Source organism: Microtus pennsylvanicus, chromosome 17 (assembly GCF_037038515.1).
Source record: "Microtus pennsylvanicus isolate mMicPen1 chromosome 17, mMicPen1.hap1, whole genome shotgun sequence".
In the NCBI taxonomy this organism is placed as follows: domain Eukaryota; kingdom Metazoa; phylum Chordata; class Mammalia; order Rodentia; family Cricetidae; genus Microtus; species Microtus pennsylvanicus.
Genome location: NC_134595.1, coordinates 6,577,466 through 6,595,659, shown reverse-complemented (window position 1 = coordinate 6,595,659; position 18,194 = coordinate 6,577,466). Strand labels below are relative to the sequence as shown.

General features: G+C 41.9%; 1 protein-coding gene across 2 annotated transcripts in view; it reads left to right on the top strand.

Moving 5' to 3' along the window:
- The window catches only part of LOC142836937 (nuclear body protein SP140-like protein), a 55,063-nt gene that overhangs the window by 31,328 nt on the left and 5,541 nt on the right, over nt 1–18,194 (top strand). For both annotated transcript variants that reach the window (XM_075951659.1, XM_075951657.1), the window contains exons 10-12: nt 541–683; nt 2,565–2,612; nt 4,832–4,870. In XM_075951659.1, coding sequence (XP_075807774.1) covers nt 541–683; nt 2,565–2,612; nt 4,832–4,870 — 230 coding nt within the window. The remainder of the gene's footprint in view (nt 1–540; nt 684–2,564; nt 2,613–4,831; nt 4,871–18,194) is intronic.

Below are 18,194 nucleotides of genomic sequence, written 5' to 3'. Positions count from 1 at the left end.
TGTATTTTCATCAGACAATATTTACTTATGTTATAGTACTTACCTCCAACTGCAGTGATGGCCAAGCACCTGTTCAATAGTCTCATAAATTTGGGTAGACAATGATGCCACAGAACTCCTGAGTTGCAGAATCCAGCTGCAGCCTCAGCTCTAAGATGAGGACTCCACCTCCACCTTGCCGGGGGCCTCCTGGGACGTGTTGTTCTCCAGCCTGAGAGATCAACACCAGGTTGAAATCCACGCACCCTGAGCAGTCAGTCACTACCTTGTCCCTTTCTACGTGACCCTGAAACAGTTTTAAAAGGATATCTATTGGTGGCAATTGTCATTTTCTTCATGCATGAAAATCAAAGAAGCATGAAAGGCTTCAACAAAGCCCTTTAGGGAACTCCAGGGCTGAACTGGGACTCCTGAAGCCAGAGAGAAGGCCAACTCTATTGACTTTGAGCACACTTTAGGTGGCTCCAGTTCCAGTGTGGGCCATGAATCTGAGCTCCAGGGACAAAGCAGGCTCATGATCAGTCTACTGCGGTCTTACAGGGATCTTCGTGAAGTCCATACAGAGTGAAGCTGGGGGCTGGTACACACCCACTGAGTTTGAAAACTTGGGAGGCCATGGACGATCAAAGAACTGGAAATTGAGTGTGCGCTGCTACAAGCGGCCCCTGAAATTCCTGATCCAGGTATTGCAATGGAGGGGGGAGGGGGGGTCAGTGCCTCTTCTTCTTACACTGTTTACGGGTCAAATAGCTATGAGATATGGGGAATCCCTAATGCCGATAAGGTTTGCCTGTCACTCAGGAGAGAGGCAGCCCACATTCATAGCCTCATTTCTGGAGGTACACCTTGCTGATGCTGACAAATGATAGATACAGAATCTCTAAGAAGGAAATGGCAATTCTTGATTGGGGTTCTTGAAGAGAAATTTCTGCATTGAAGCCAAAGGAGGAGTTGATGGCCAGACAAGTGAAAGAGAATCTAGAGAAAGGACCTGCTAGCAAAGGCAATTGTGTGGATACAGGAGATGAATATGTGTCATAAACCATCAACTCAGGATGTCTGTGCAGGAACTTAATGCCATCCTAATGACCTCAAATTTGAAACATTGACAAGGAATTAGTGATGTCATTGAGGTTAGAAATGGCAGATGAAATGTATGATCATCATTGTCACCATTATTTGGTGTGAAGGGGCTGAACTCAGGGCTTCAACTAAGCTAAAAAAGACATCAGCTCTCTGCTAACCTCAACCTCTGGTTCTACTTTGCTTGCTGTGTTACTGTGATAAACACTATGACCCAAAGCAACTTGGGGAAGGAAAAAGTTTATTTGGTTATAGGCATCAGTCCATCATGAAGGGAAGGCAAGGCAGGAACACAGGGCAGAAATATGGAGGCAGAAACTGAAGCAGAAACTACAGAAGAACTGGCTTGCTCCTTGGTTCATGTTCAACTGCGTTTCTTATTCAGCTTAGGCCCACTTATAAGTGATGGCACCACCCAAAGTGGGCTTGGATTTTCTGTATGAATCCACAATGAATAAAATGCCCCCACAGACATGCCTAAAGGTTGTCTGAGACAGACAGTTCTTCATTGACATTTGCTCTTCATAGGTGTGTCAAGTTGGCAATCAAACTAACCAGGACACATCTGCAATGCTGTTAGTAATGGACCGTCATGGACATGATTTCCTCATCTTCCTATCCTTCAAGCTAGTTTTTTTCCCTAGAATTCTTAGCTTAAATATCTCACCTCTCTTGACTGGGCCCTCACCTCCCAGAGACCCTTCTTAAACTGTTGGAGATTAGAGATTGATTCTCTGTGCTGATGGTTGTGGCATACTCTTTAAATCCAAGCCCTCCTAAGTCAGAGGCAGCTGGATCTCTGAGTGAGTAGGTTGTCAGACCTCCACAGAGAAACCCTGTCTACCCTGTCTAAAAAGAAGAGAGAGAGAGAGAGAGAGAGAGAGAGAGAGAGAGAGAGAGAGAAGAAGAAGAAGAAGAAGAAGAAGAAGAAGAAGAAGAAGAAGAAGAAGAAGAAGAAGAAGAAGAAGGAAGAAGGAGGAGGAGGAGGAGGAGGAGGAGGAGGAGGAGGAGGAGGAGGAGGAGGAGGGGAGGGGAGGGGAGGGGAGAGGAGAGGAGAGAATGTGTTTCTTCCACAAACTTTCTCCATTATCTCCCATAACCAAATTTCTGTCATGTGCTCCAAATTCATCAAAACATGTGACACCCTATATGCATGAAACACGTGTGTGTTAACTGCCTAGTCCTGTGGAACTAGTTCCTAGTGGAACAAGTTGAATTGTGTCCCGTGGGAACAGAGAATGTGTAATGGTTGAACAAGGGATTGTGAGGGGAAATTCTCAGCACTGGAGGAAGAGGGATATGAGGAGGTCTTTCCAGCTGCCACAGGCCAGCATCTCTAAGTTGTATACGATGAGAGGGGAATGGAGTTGGACAACGTGGGTCTGTATGGAAGATCCAGGCAGAACTTCTGGAAGGAGACTGACAATTCCCAGTGCACACTGCTGAAATACAGATACATGCTCTATCCTTCTATCTTGCAGAAAAAATTTCTCCCCAATTTTCCACAAAGTTATGGCAAGAGAAAAAAGGTGAGTTCTCACCATGTGGTTTTACTCACAAAACTTTTTAATTTTATGGTGTCTCAGTTGGGTTGTCATACTTAAAGTCACCTCTCCTTCCTTCCTCTACTACTTCTTTTCTGGTTTTCAGCCTATGTCTTCACTCAGGCTGTGTGTAAGGCCAGGTCTTCCTTTGAGCTGGAGATGATAAAAAAAATCACCAACATAGGATTCAATAGGCCATGAAACACTCTACACTGGGCTTCATAGCTCACTGAAAATTTGAACTTCAGGCCTGTATATTATTTGTCATTTGCATTATTGTCTGACTGGTTTGGACTCTGGGACACATCAATCACTCAGTTTCCTTGAAGGAAACTAACTCCTAACCTGGTCAATGACTACTTTAAAGTCCATATTCTCTACCTTCCTCTAAATTCTAAGAGTATCTCTTTTTGAATCACTCAAATGAGCTAGAATTGTCCAACCCACAGAACCATTTTTAGTCCTGGATGCAGTGTTTCATAACAACAGGGGCACTTGCCTCTTCTTTTGAACCTCAATTTGTAAGAACAGGATTCTCAGAGAAACAGAAGCCACAATCCATTTCCACTTTCATAAGCCTCTCAGAGCTTCTTCACCTGCTCAGAGTCATGGGTTCTGGAATCTTCCTTGTTACTCTCAGTATCACATGACAACTTCCCAGCTCTTCCAGGACCATTTAACCTTTCTGGTGGTGGCTGATGTGTGCCAGACAGTCTGGTATGGTTACCAGAACCATCGTTTCTGTATGCTAACATCTGCATTGAGACACCTGGATTCTCTTTTCCCAAGCGAAGCCATGTTTACTCATCTTTTAATGCACAATTGCTAACTATACACAGAAGACCCATGGACTGGACAAAAAATAGAAACAGTAGCCCCGAGGGACCTCAAGGATTGTGTCCAAGTCATTGTCCACATTACAGAATAACAAACAGTGCGGCCTGGGAGACTCTAGAACAGTGGACAGGAAGAGCACCCTTCTCAGGTGATTGTAACGCAGATCCTGCTTGTTTCCAGCTCTCAGCCCTGGACTGGGGTTAAGGGTTGAGATGGCCTGTGTCACAGAAGGGAAGACTGACAAATCTTTCCAATGAGTGTGCAAAACAATGTGAAGTCCTTTTTTTGTGTCTAAATGTGCTGCTGGCCTACCTGCTCTTTGAGTTGTGAATAGAGGGCAGAAGGCCATTAAGAGAAAGCTGCAGCCCTGGGTGCCTTAGGTTCATTTGATTTTCAGGGCTATGGCCCTTGGAGAGCTACAGAAGGTGATAGATTTCCTCTCTAGGATCACCCAGACTCCAGAACTCGTTGAGCCTTATGTGTTCTGGGCTATGATTGGTCTATCACAGCTTCAGGCTCACCTCAGCTGCTCTGAGGTGAGGTGCTGGTGGTCATGGCTGATACATCCTGGATGGTCAAATTGAAGAAAAAATGGCCGAGAGCCATTAATGTTGGAGGACAGGTAGAATTGTTCAAACCGGCCTATAGAAACCAGACGCTACCTCTTTGCCTGACTCCAAAAAGGCTTCCTGAGGACCAAGAGCCAGGAGGTGGAATTCGCTTTAGGTCCAACAATAGTTTGACATCATCTCTTTCTCTGAAGAGATACGCAGGTCCATAAAAATAGGTATGGAAAAGAAGTAGATATATTTAAGAGAAACCCTCTAGACAGAATGAATTATACCAATATTTTCAATCAAAGAATTCAAGAGTGAAAACCCTCTGTCAAGTGGGAGGGACCATGGGAACCCCCTACAGGTGCGTGAGACCATGGCTTCTAAAGGCTGAGGTGAAAGTGAAATTGAGAAATACGTTTGAGTGGTCATGATCAAAAATCCTTAGTGGGAGATTAGGTGCTGGCCTTATGAAGCTGAAGCTGATTTTACTGTTGGCATTAAGCTTTAATTTGTTAGATGGGAACGCTTGAGCTGTTCCTATCAGGTTGATTCTTAGTAATAATACTAATTTTAGCCAGGGATGATGGCACATGCTTGGAATCCCAGCACTCCATGTTCCATATGTAGAAACATGAAGATCAGTAGTTCAAGTCCAGCCTTGGTTATATAGTGAGTCTAAGAACAGCCTTGGCTACCTGAGACCTATCTCAAAAATAACATCAATAATGCTGGTGGTGATAAAACTAATTTAAACAACTATCATTTAAATCTTACATTTAATATTGTCATTGAAATTTTCTCTTTCTGCAGAGAATACAGGATTTGTCCAGTGCCCCAGCTAACGCTCATGTAAGTACTGACTTAGCTACAATCCCTGGAAAGTCCTAGCCTTCGCCTTGGTACATTGCCTGTGTCGTGGTTGCCTCTTCCCTGAAGGGGGATCCCTGTCAGCTTGGGTGTGCTGCTCTGGGAGATGAACCAAGATTCCCAGATTTGCTCCCCACCAAGGCGGGAGGAGCCAGTCTGGGTGTTTGGGCCAGAAGCTTCCTACCATGTGATTCACTACGTGTTCTCATGTTCCCATCCTACCATGTGCTAGCGCGTGTTCTCATGTTCCCATCCTACCATGTGATTCACTACGTGTTCTCATGTTCCCATCCTACCATGTGATAGAGCGTGTTCTCATGTTCTCATCCTACCATGTGATTCACTACGTGTTCTCATGTTCCCATCCTACCATGTGCTAGCGCGTGTTCTCATGTTCCCATCCTACCATGTGATAGAGCGTGTTCTCATGTTCCCATCCTACCATGTGATAGAGCGTGTTCTCATGTTCCCATCCTACCATGTGATTCACTACGTGTTCTCATGTTCCCATCCTACCATGTGATTCACTACGTGTTCTCATGTTCCCATCCTACCATGTGCTAGCGCGTGTTCTCATGTTATCCGACCATGTGATTCACTACGTGTTCTCACCCTACCATGTGCTAGCACGTGTTCTCATGCTACCATGTGTTAGCATGTGTTCTCATGTTATCATGCTACCATGTGATTCACCATGTGTTCTCATGTTCTTATCCTACCATGTGTTAGCGTGTGTTCTCATGTTATCCGACCATGTGATTCACCACGTGTTCTCATGCTACCATGTGTTAGCATGTGTTCTCATGTTATCATCCTGTCATGTGTTTCACCACGTGTTCTCATGTTCTCATTTACATGAGGGATGGAGAGGGAAATCTAGATCTTTGGGGTCCCTGGGACAGAGCCTGGAGTGGCAGTGGGCATGGCTGGCTGTGGATGAAGGGTGAGGAGCAACTATGAGAGGAGACGCATCTGTAAAAGACAGTGTGTGTAAAGAACACGTCCCAGCATGCATCCCAAGTGCAGGCAGAGTTCAGGAGAAACAGTCCAGGCTTCATGCATGCTAGGTCTGGATCGTTCCACTACATACAGAAAGTTGTCTACAGAGTAAGTTGGTCCTCATGCCTCATGAATTCCCTGGGGTCACTCTGAAGGGAGCCATCAGGGACCCAACTGGCTAGGACCAAAACCATCACCACTGAGCAATTCACAGGGTATTTTCCCTCAGTCACCTTGGATGGTTTTCAAGCATAGGTACACCATTTGTATTAATCAGGGTTCTCTAGAGTCACAGAACTTATAGAAGGAATCCCTCTCTTCATATATATATATAATAAATTTCAAAAATATTTAATACATTATATGAATAACTTTAATATATATAGAATTTATTGGAATGACTTAAGAGCTTCAATCCAACTAACCCAACCAAGGGTTTCTGTGAGTGGAAAGTCCAAGAATCTAGTAGTTGCTTAGTCCCATGAGGCTGGGTGTCTCAGCTGGTCCTCTGTACATGCTGGAATCTCAAAGAAGTAGGCTCCACTCCAGTGCCAAAGAAGGGATGGATATACTGACAAGACAACAGCAAGCAGGTAAAGAAGAACCAACCCTTCTTTCTTCCATATCCTTATATAGGCTTCCAGAAGAGGGTTTGGACCAGATTAAAGGTGTATCTTCCTGCCTCAAAGTCTGGATTAAAGGTGTGTGTCATTCCACCTCAAGATCTGGATTTAAGGCATTCTGTCTTCCTGCCACAATATCTGGATCAATCAGAGATGTGCCTCCATTTCTGGATTGTTCATTCCATATACAGTCAACTTGACAACCAATAATAGCCACCATAATCCACCTCTTGTCAATCATATCTCCTTGTGTCATGATTAATTTCCAAATAAAAACAAGAACCATGTCATAATAATGCCTAAACATAATATAACTATGCCATGTACACTCACACGCACATTATATGTTAACCTGTGTTGTTAGCGTCCTCTTGTTTGTTCCCGGCTGCTCAGCTCCAAAATAACCACACAGAAACTATTAATTACAGCACTGGTTGGCCTATTAGCTTATGCATATTTCTAGCTCACTTTTATTCTTAAATTAGCCCATTTCTATTATTTTATATTTTACCATGAGGCTTGTGGCCTACCAGCAAGGTTCCAGCGGGCAGCTCACATCTTTCCCCTCTGGCAGCTCTATGATGCCTCTCTGACCCTGCCTTCTTTCTCACAGCACTGTTTAGTTTTCCCTGCCTACTTCTCTTCTGTCCTGCTATAAGCCCAAAGCAGTTAATGAATAAAATTAATTTTATTCATTAATGAATAAAAGCAAAACATTTCCCCTTTTCTGTTTAAATAAAAAAGGTTTTAACTTTAACAGAGTAAAATTGCATATAGCAAAACAGTTATCAAGCAAGAATTGTAGTTACAATATTTATATCTACTTTATCTCTTATCATAAATAAGGAAAACTATAATCATAACTATTCTTCAACCCTGTCAAAGACTCCAAAAGGATAGAATATTGGCTAAGTGCACTGTAAGCAACTTATAAAACTCTAAAATTGACAGAGATATCTTACTGCCTGGATAGTCACCCAAAGTTCTTCTGTACTGTTGGGGAATTCATCTTCAGCCTACATGACCATAGTATCCAGCAGACTTTTCCATGAAGCAGGAAATTTCAAAGACAGTTCTGCCTATATTGGCAGTTTCACAGTCACTTTCTTCTGTGTCCTGCAGAATGTCTGGCAGACTCTTTCATGAAGCAGCAACCCTAAAGAACCATCTCACCATCTTTAGGCAACTTCAGCAGTCATTTCTCTGTGGGTCCTGCATGCCCAGTTCATACAGCATAACATCAAGCAGTGCAGGCAAGAGCAGTTTCTTGCCCAAATGGCTAACAAACTCCACAAGGAGCCTCTTTGATGCCCATCATCCTCTTGGAGTAGATTGGTGCTACCAGGAGCAGATGAGTCTCATTGTCATGAAAAGTCTTAAGTTAATAATTTAAACATTTTAAAGGCCATATTCTGAAGGTCTCTGAAAGATTTGAAGAATACCTATCTAGCTGAAATATATCTCTATTTATCTAGAAAACCTAACATGACTATAAGCTTGTCTATTATAGATGATTATCTATTAACCTATATTTCTTAATTATGCATTAAATTTTCAAATGAGCTGCACAAACACAATACTTTAATCAAGAACACACACACATGTATGTGTGTGTGTGTGTGTATATGTATATGTATAAAACAAAATTGATCTTAAATTTGTATCAATATACATCTCTATTGCAAACCAGGTCATACTTATACCTAACATGACATAACTATCCTTCATACAACCACAAACAAATTTTAAATTTAGAATAGGTGGCAATGTCCCTTAGGGGACACCTACTAGCATTCTCTTAGTTGTTATAACATATGATAAGGATATTGAAAGAACAAATACCTGCACAAACACATTCTTACCAAAATACAACAGAAGCACTCATGTTGGTTATAATCCTCATTTCTGCAACTGATCATGTGGTCTTAGATGGTCTTTAGATTGGCTTTCCTCTACTAGCTATTCTGGATTTCCTCTACCTGAGGAAAGCCTGTCAACAGATCTTTGCTCTTTTACGAGAAAAAATGACCCATACCTTCATTCCTGATGGGTCTGTGCCCTCTATCATCCTGCCTGGATTAGGTTGCTGTAATTTTCCATTGACTTTAATCATGGGGCATGGTAGCACTAAGAGACACCCTAAAGGATCTCCTGCACTCCAGACATTTTCCTTCTTACTGCCACTGTGGAGAAGCAATTCAATCTTCCCATGGTAATCTGGATCTATCACTTCTCCTAACAGTGTTCTTTCTTTCTTAGCCTGTTGGTTTAAGGGCGATAGAAGCCCAGAGTGGCCAAGGGGAAATCTGAGATCCAGTTCAATGGAATGTTTGCTGTGGCTTTTGGTAGGAGCACTCCCTTCTCTGGAACCAAAACTTCAAGGCCAGCAGAACTTAGGGATGTGGGAAAAAGAAACAAAAGCTTTCCTAATGGTCACCAAAGATGATAGTGAGCAAAATTATTTCCTTTTCCACCCCTGTGGATCCTGGCTATGGGAGAAATGGTACCATATATTGGACACTGATTCAAAACATATACTGCCTTCTGGAGACCCCTATGCCAACCCTCCATCCTGCTGCCACCTACTTTTCACTTAACTGTGACTTCAAAAGGCCAATCTGTCTTTCTCTCAGATCAGCTTCTTCAGGATGGTGAGGAAGATGGTAAGATCCGTGGGTTCCATGGTTGCAGGCCCACTGTCATATTTCTCTGGCTGTGAAGTGACTTCCCTGGTCAGAAGCAATACTGTTAACCAAGTTAGTGGATTAGGCATTCTGTAAGCACAGATGTGGATTTGGCAGAAGTATTAACCAGAATAAGTATCAACTTCAGTAAGAAAAAAGTATTGTCACTTCCATGGAAGAAATTGTTTAATGTAGGCAACCTGCCACCACTTGCTTGCTGGTCACCCCATGCTGTAATAGGGAGCTGCGGGCTGCATCCCTGGCACCTGGCTGCCCGCATGGCTAGCTTATGCCCTGAAATAATTACCCCTGAAATAATTACATGGAAACTGTATTCTTTTAAACACTGCCTGGCTCATTAGTTCCAGCCTCTTATTGGCTAGCTCTTACATATTAATCTAACCCATTTCTAATTATTTGTGTAGCCCACAAGGTGGCTTACCAGGGAAGATCTTAACCTGCATCTGTCTGGAGTGGGAGAACCATGGCGACTCACTGACTCAGCTTCTTTCTCCTAGCATTCTGTTCTGTTTACTCCTCCTACCTAATTTTCTGCCCTATTAAAGGGCCAGGGCAGTCTCTTTATTTAACCAATAAAATTAACACAAAACAGAAGACTCTCCCCCATCATTTCCCCCTTTTCTGTTTAAACAAAAAAGAAAGACTTTCACTTTAACATAGTAAGATTACATATAACAAAACAGTTATCAAGTAAGAATTACGGTTACAATAATTATATCTATTTTATCTTTTATCATAACTAAGGAAAACTATAGCTATAGCTAACCATTCTTCTACTCCATCAAAGACTCCAGAAGGATATAATATTACCTAAGCAAACAAGAAATCCAAAGCTCTAGAAATGACAGAGACATCTCTCTGCCTGGACAGTCACCCAAAGTTCCTCGGTACCTTTGGGGCATCTATCTTCATCCAGCAGACATTTCCATGAAGCATGAAAATTCAAAGACAGTTCAGTCACTTTCTGCTGTGTCCTGCAGAATGTCTCGTGAATTCTTTTATGAGGCAGGAACCCCGAAAGACCATCTCACCTTTAGGCAAGTTCAGCAGTCCTCTCTCTGCGGGTTCTTTGTGTCCAGTTTATGCAACAGTCCAGGCAAGAGCAGTTTCTTGCCCAAATGACTATCCAACTCCATAAGGATCCTCTTCGATGCCCATCTTCCTCTTTAAGTAGATTGGCGTTGTCAGGAGCAGACGTGTCTCATTGTCATGAAAAGCCCTAAGTTATTAAAACATTAAATAGCATATTCCATAGTCTTTGAAAGATATGAAGAATGCCGATCTAACTGAAATATATATCTATATATCTAGAAAATCTAACTAACATGACTACAAACTTGACTATTATTAATGATTATCCATTAACAACCTATATACATTACATTTTTAAATGAACTACACAATCACAATACCTTAATATAGATCAGAAACACATATACATATAACAAATTGACCTTAAATTTAAATCACTAAAGCAAAATCCATATCAATGCAAATTATTCATATCTATATCACTTCCCCCTTTAAATGTAAAAGAACACTTATAGACAATATTTTGGGAACATGGGTGCAGTTTTTTCTCTCCAAACTGCTTCCTGCTGAATGGGGGCGTTGTTAATTAGGTCTTTCATGGTATAACCTGTGTGCTAGTTTCATATCAGTTGGCAGTTGAGCAAAGCAATTTTCTGAAAGTATTCACAGCAACCCTTCAGGAAGGCGTGGTCCATCATACCAAATTGGGATAGAAGCAATCCACAGACTCTCACCCTCTGTGAAAACAAAATAAGAAACTCCTTTCCAAAGCATCATGTCGTTAGATCCAAATTTCAAAGTCAAGGCATTTTCAAGATATCTATGTTGGGTTAGTTCAGCAGCATTTATAAACAAATACCTTTTAACAGCTGTTGCTCCTTCCTCAGCATTCAAACAATTCAAAGAGAGCATAATAGCATACAGTATCAAAATTCTCTGTGTATTTTCCATCTTTGTGCGTTTTATTTTAACCTCTATTTTGTTTATTTTTATTTTTTGCTTTTTGAGATAGGTTCTCTCTATCTTTGTCCTGGAATAACTCTGTAGACCAGGCTGTCCTTGAACTCTCAGAGATCCGCCTGTCTCTGCCTCCCAGGCATTGGGATTAAAGGTGTGTGCTACTACACCTTAAACTCACAGAGATCTGTTTGTCTCTGCCTACTGGGCACTGGGATTAAAGGCGTGTGCTACCGCACCTTGAAGTCACAGAGGTCAATCTCCCTCTGCCTCCCAAGTGTTGGGATTAAATGTATGTACTACCACACCCAACTACTCTCTTTCTTCCCTTTTTTATTTGTTTTTTACTTTAAGAACTTTAACGTTTAGCATGCATATATTTTTAACACACTGTAAACCATTTAAACATTTTCTTTGACTTTGAATCTTTCTTTTACTGTATATGTCTCTTTTTTGACCACATGAGTCCTTAATTTAGCGAGCAATATCAGTAGGATTAAAGACATGGCTTTGCCAGCTAGATCCAGTCAGTTTCTTAGCTTTCCAGCCTCATGGCTGAGGTACTGGCTGTAGCCATGTTTACTGCCACAACCCTATGGCATTTCAAGGTCCCTGCCAGCAAGTAAGTTGCAGCATTATGTCCACAGACAACACACAAGTCCTCTCTCTGTAGTCAGCCCTCCTGCCTCAAACAGTCAGAGTTTGCCCTGGCAGGACGACCCAGAAAGCCAGCATTTTTAAATGGCACAGGTTTTTTCCTGCTACGGCTGAAAACCGAAAAGCATGCATTCAGATTTTCGTCAACACCATTTAAGTGTTTCGTGGCAGGACCTCTTAAAAGAGCTGCAAGCTTTTCAGCTAAAGCTGAGTCAAGAAGCCTCTCTTAGATGAGAGTGCTTGCTTGCCTCTGGCAAGCAGAGTAGACCTGAGAAATTGTTGCCCCACGTTGGGCGCCACTCTGTTGTAATAGAGAGCTGCAGGCTGCGTCCCTGGCACCCAGCCGCCCGCATGGCTAGCTTATGCCCCGAAATAATTACATGGAAACTGTATTCTTTTAAACACTGCCTAGCCCATTAGTTCCAGCCTCTTATTGGCTAGCTCTTACATGTTAATCTAACCCATTTCTAATAATCTGTGTAGCCCACGAGGTGGCTTACTAGGGAAGATCTTAACCTGCATCTGTCTGGAGTAGGAGAACCATGGCGACTCACTGACTCAGCTTCTTTCTCCCAGCATTCTTTTCTGTTTACTCTGCCTACCTAATTTTCTGTCCTATTAAAGGGCCAGGGCAGTCTCTTTATTTAACCAATGAAATTAACACAAAACAGAAGACTCTCCCCCATCAATCCCAGAGAATTGTGCCACAGCTGGGACTCAATGTTGGTGTGCTGTTGGCAGACCTGACTCTCAGCAGCAGCTGTAGCAAAGTCAGCCTTGGTGCCATGTTGTTGATCCCAGCCATAACTCCATCTCAGTTATCATGGCCTCTTTGTTCAAGGGCCCATTGGGCAATGACAGGAATATCTGGGGAAAGAGGCTGACCACTACCTGATAATTGAACTCCTCCTTAGCTAAAGTCACTTTTTGATGGGCATTTACATGGGACACAAGTGTCTTTGCATCCTTTGCCCATCTTCTTCCCCAGATGTCTTTCTCACCAGTTTTCCAATCGTGTACTTTCCAAGTCCCTGACTATTCATTGGCTACAGCCCATGCATGAATCAGTGAACAATTACACATCTGGCCATCTCTCCAAACAAATTGTAATACCACATTTACTGCCTGAAGTTCTGCCCACTGTAAAGATTTTCCTTCACCAATATCTTTCAAGGTTTGTTGCAAGGAGGGCCCGCTTGTTTATTTCAGCTGCCCAGAACTGAAAAAACTACACAGAAACTGTAGTAATTAAATCACTGCTTGGCCCATTAACTCTAGCTTTTTATTGGCTAATTCTTACATCTTAATTTAACCCATTTCTAGTATTCTGTGTAACACCACAAGGTCATGGCCTACCAGCAAAGTTTCAGCTTGTCTGTTTCCAACAGAGGCTCCATGACTTCTCTATTGACTCCTCTTTCTTTCTCCCAGCATTCAGTTCAGTTTTCCTTGCCTACCTAACTTCTGCCCTGCTATAGGTCCAAAGAAGTTTCTTTATTCATTAATGATAATCACAGCATACAGAAAGTAATCTCACATCACTGGCCAGGATTGCCTTTTGCCATGACCCAATGTAGCCTTCCTTTTCTATGTTTGAGGATTTTTCAGCTTATACAGGTCAAACAGAACTACAGTAGGTTGTTTTAACTGTGTGATATTCCATATTAAACCTAGAATCTCCACTCAGTGGGCCCCTACCAATAAACTCAGCTGAATCCAGTTTTATGCTCCTTCCACTATTATCCCACACCTTTAAGATCTATATCTATGTGTATTCCCCAGATTTCTGCTTGAATGAATTAGCAAAATCCTTAAGCTCCTTAGTAGTGTAGCACATTTTTTCACAGACTACATTTTCTACATCTGCTCTAGGAGCCTGCTTTGCCTTGAGTCTGGTTATAGGTCTAGAGGCAATTACTGGTAGGCCTTGAGGGATATCAGTATTGTCTTGCTTGGCATTTCTTTTAGAGAAAGTCACTGCTGGTTTAGCAGACACTGAAGGATTGATTACCTCAGTAAAAGGTGAAAGGGTGGGGTTGAGAGTACTACTCCTTCCGGTGAGATAAACCCTTTAGAATCTGAGGGTTCAAAGTTCTCAACTTCAATAGGTTCTTCCCACACAACCCCACCCCAAGACATAGGATCCCATTATTTACTAATTGACATCCTTACTTCCTCTGGTGACCCCCTGAGACTGAAAATTGGATTCAGGCTCTAATTCAGGCAACCTTATAAGAGATTCAGTTTGTCCCCAACTTGAGCTCTGTGGCTACTGGCGGGAAGATTCTCTTCCAAGGCACACTTAGAAACATTTAGACTGTTTATTCACATCTGGAGCAGGTTAGCTTTAAGTTCATTGTCCTTCACTGCATTCTGAAATTGATTAATTTTATTGTAGAGCTCATTCCTATCCTTTTATCCAGGGATGCAAAGAGCAACTGGCTAACAACATCATATATTTTTCCCCAAACTGTAAAAAGTTTCATATATAGGGTCACCAAATCCTTTGCCACTCACAATTGCTTAATCTAGATAGTCAAGGGCATTTATATTCTTAAGTTTGTAATACAGTTCACACTATTGGCTTTCAGTACTTTTTGAGCTCCCAGGAAATGAAGTGCCTCTGGAGAGGCTTCAGTACCTGAAGGGGGTGGTGAATTAACAAAACCTATTCTAGATACTTAAAAGATTCATCCTTCTATTTCTGTTTTGTAGAACCACTCTGGCACAAAAATCTGTATTAGTCAGGGTTCTCTATAGTCATAGAATTCATGGAAAGAATCTATCTATCTATCTATCTATCTATCTATCTATCTATCTCTCTATCTATCTATCTACACAAAAAGGGACTTTATTGGAATGACTTACTGACTGCAGTCTAAGTAATTCAACAAGGACTAGTTGTAAATGGAAAGTCCTGAATCTAGTAGTTGCACAGTCCCATAATGCTGGGTGTCTCCGCTGGTCCTCTGTATATGCTGGAACCCCAAAGAAGTAGGTTCCAGTGGCAGTGAAGGAATGGATGTGCTGGCAAGGCAGGAAGAGAACAATGGATGATCTCTTCCTTCTTCCATTGTCCTTATATAGGCTCCCAGCAGAAGCTGTGGTCCAGATTAAAGATGTATCCTCCCACCTCAAGATCTGGATTAAATATCTGTGTCTTTCTGGCTCAAAATCCTGATCAAAGGCATGTTGTCTTCCTGCCTCAAGATTTGAATCACAGATGTGTCCTCCATTTCTGGACTGTAGTTCATCTCAGATATAGTTAAGTTGACAACAAAGAAAAGTCATCCTAATCCTTCCAGTCCTGTCAATGTTCCGCACTCACCAGCATCCTTGTATTTTGTGGATCTTGGTAAACAAAGCAAAATTTTAAATAAACTTAATAATTAGCGTTCTGAGGACGAGAAACTGGATAGATTTGGGAAATGGGAGATGGCATAGAAGCAGGATGGACTCCTAAGTTTGAGGTGTATGAAGCATGTTTTCTAAAATGGAAATGTCAAAGAAAGAGAAGGGTGCAGCAGGATGATGGCTAAAGTTTAGCTGATGAGTTTGAGGTGCATCTAGGGGGTTTTGGAGGAGACATTGCTGAGCATTAGGACATGTAGGGGTACAGAGGAGAGACGAGACACTCTGAAGCTGAGGACACCAAGGGAAACCTGCGGCTGGAGAGTGCCTCTGATCATATGGACAGAATGTGGCCAAGGATGGAAATCGAAGGAACTTCAATCTTTGTGTCTTGAGGAGGAAGAGGAGAAGGACCCAGGAAGGAAAGTGGTCCAGTAGTTTAGGTGATAGAGCAAAACCAACAAGACTGATGCTTCAGGTCAGGCTTCTCCTAAAGGCAGAGATGGTGGAGGGCACAGATTGGTTGACCCTCTCACCTTGCCTACTTCTCTTCTTCCCACCATTCACTCAGTGGTGGACCAGTACTCAGGTCAGTCTCGTGTTTGTCCTTCAGATGGCGACAAGAAGGTAGAATTTTCCCAATAGCCCATGGACTACAATGGGTGATTTTTCTTTCACATCATCCCTCCTCCTTTCCCTCTCTTTCATCTTTTTTGATTTTTTTTTTTTTTGAGATAGGATCTTATGTAGGCTCAAATGACTTCAAAGTCACTATGTAGCCTTGAACTCCTGATCCTCCTGTCTCAACTTTCCAGTGCCTAAATTCCTGGAATGCTCCACCATGCCTGACATGGGAGTTATCTATATGGGCATAGAGTTACCACCCAGTTCTCCAACTGTCACCATTCTTTCTGAAGGTGGCACCAGTAACCCATGTGCTCCTGTCCATGAGAACTCAGACACTTTCTGGTTCCTGTGTCAAAACTGACCATAGGAAAGGTCCACCAGCTTCCCAAGGGAGGTTGTGAGGTACCTGTTTGAATAGTTCTCTGGGTGACAGTGAACTGTAACCTGTCAATCATGAATCATAGGGATTGCTAGTTAAGGGGCTTCACCCATAGAAGGAGAGTGCTGCGGAAAACTTATAGATTGTTCTAGACCGTTTCAGTTATGTGTGTTTGGTACAGAGGTTTCAACTTGTCTTCAAACTCATGATTTTTCTGCCTTCATGTCCCGAGTGGGTGCCTTAATCCACACACTCCACTTAGAACATCTAAGTTTCCTTGCTATCCAGGCAGTGTCTAACACTGAGCCTTAATGTTGGTGTTGTGCCACTCTTTCTGCACAGCAGTGGTTCAGACATAAACCGCTGAAACACCTTGAGCACACATGTATTTATGTACCATATGGTGGATATGCATTGCTCTCTTCAGCATTGCTCTATCCAGCCTATTGGTTTTAATAAACAGACCTTAGTTTGTAGTAACCAGTACAAATGCTGTCAAAATTGAACTTCTCTAGAAGAAAAGTGAATTTGTGCCGGAGGCCATCCCTGGTGGTAGACAGGTCCCAGCAGAGGATGTTAGGAGTTGTTTAGGGAAGAAGGTAAGCTAGGGCATGGTGGTCAGGAGAATCTTGCAGCCTGACTGACTCTCAGTCAAAGTGCTTCTTTGCTTATGCAGAATTTAGTAATCAGGCATATATTCATGTTGTTCCAAAACATAGAGCATATCAAATTTTTTGGGACATGTGTTTTAGTTCCTTTTGCTCATCTTTCAGTCATCATTCATAAACAATGACAGAACAGAGTTATCATTTCCATGCATTATCTCTCATGATTTGACATCATTAAATAAACAGTTGTTTTTACTCATTAGCCCTATAACTCAATTTTTAAGAACCTAGAGGCATCCCAAGAAAAGTCTTCAGGCCAAAACTTCTGCAGTTATTATTCAAATTCTGGTATAATACAATGTTTATATTTTATATTTCTATATTTGTCTATATATCTACTCCCGAAATTCTGTTGTTCCTTGGTTACACTACACCACAGTGACACTGCATTGCTAACTTTTCTAAGAAAGGAGATCCTGACATCTCATTCTTTTTATCATCACTTCAGTCCATACTTTTACAATCAGTATAACTTCAGATAATCTAACTTTGTTGTTGTATGTGTCACGTAATTATCAGAGTATACAGTGGGAAGAGGCTTGCAATCTGATCTGTGGTCAACTCCTCTAACCCACCGAATTTTGTTGACCTTACTAAGGTTACTTTGTTTTTATTATCTTGGTCCTGAGTAACTACAGGAACAGATGCTTTAACAATATCTCAGAGCCTCATAAAGAGATCTCTGGTTTTTATGTATGTCACAACCTCAAGGAAGACCTTGGAGGTAGATAAGGATATTTCCCTATAAGCAGAGGGGTAGTATGTTCAAGACTTTCCTGAGGAAGTTTAGAAGCAGTACTCCTGGGATAAGGCATAAATGATTCATAAAATATTTAACATCAATTTAATATTCCCAATATGTGTTGTCTAAGGTTTTCTGACCTGCCCAGTTCCCGCACTCATTAAGTCCCGAAGAAATAACATGGAAATCTACATTAGTTATAAACTGATTGGCCTAGTAGCTCAGACTTCTTATTTACTTATTCTTATAACTTATGTTAGCCCATTATTCATGTCTGTGTTAGCCATGTGGCTTGGTACCTTATTCAGCAAGGCACTCACATCTTGCTTCTTCTGTGGCTGGGTCATGACTACAGACAAGGACTTCTTTCTTCCCAGAATTCTCCTGTTCTCATTGACCCACCTGTACTTCCTGTCTGGTTGTCCCACCTATACTTCCTGCCTGGCTACTGGCCAGTTAGCATTTATTTAAAATATAATTGAAAGAATACAGACCGTATGTGCAAATATTAAAAGTCCCCAAATACACAACAAGTGGAGATAAAAATCAAATGTGGCTGGGCTTTT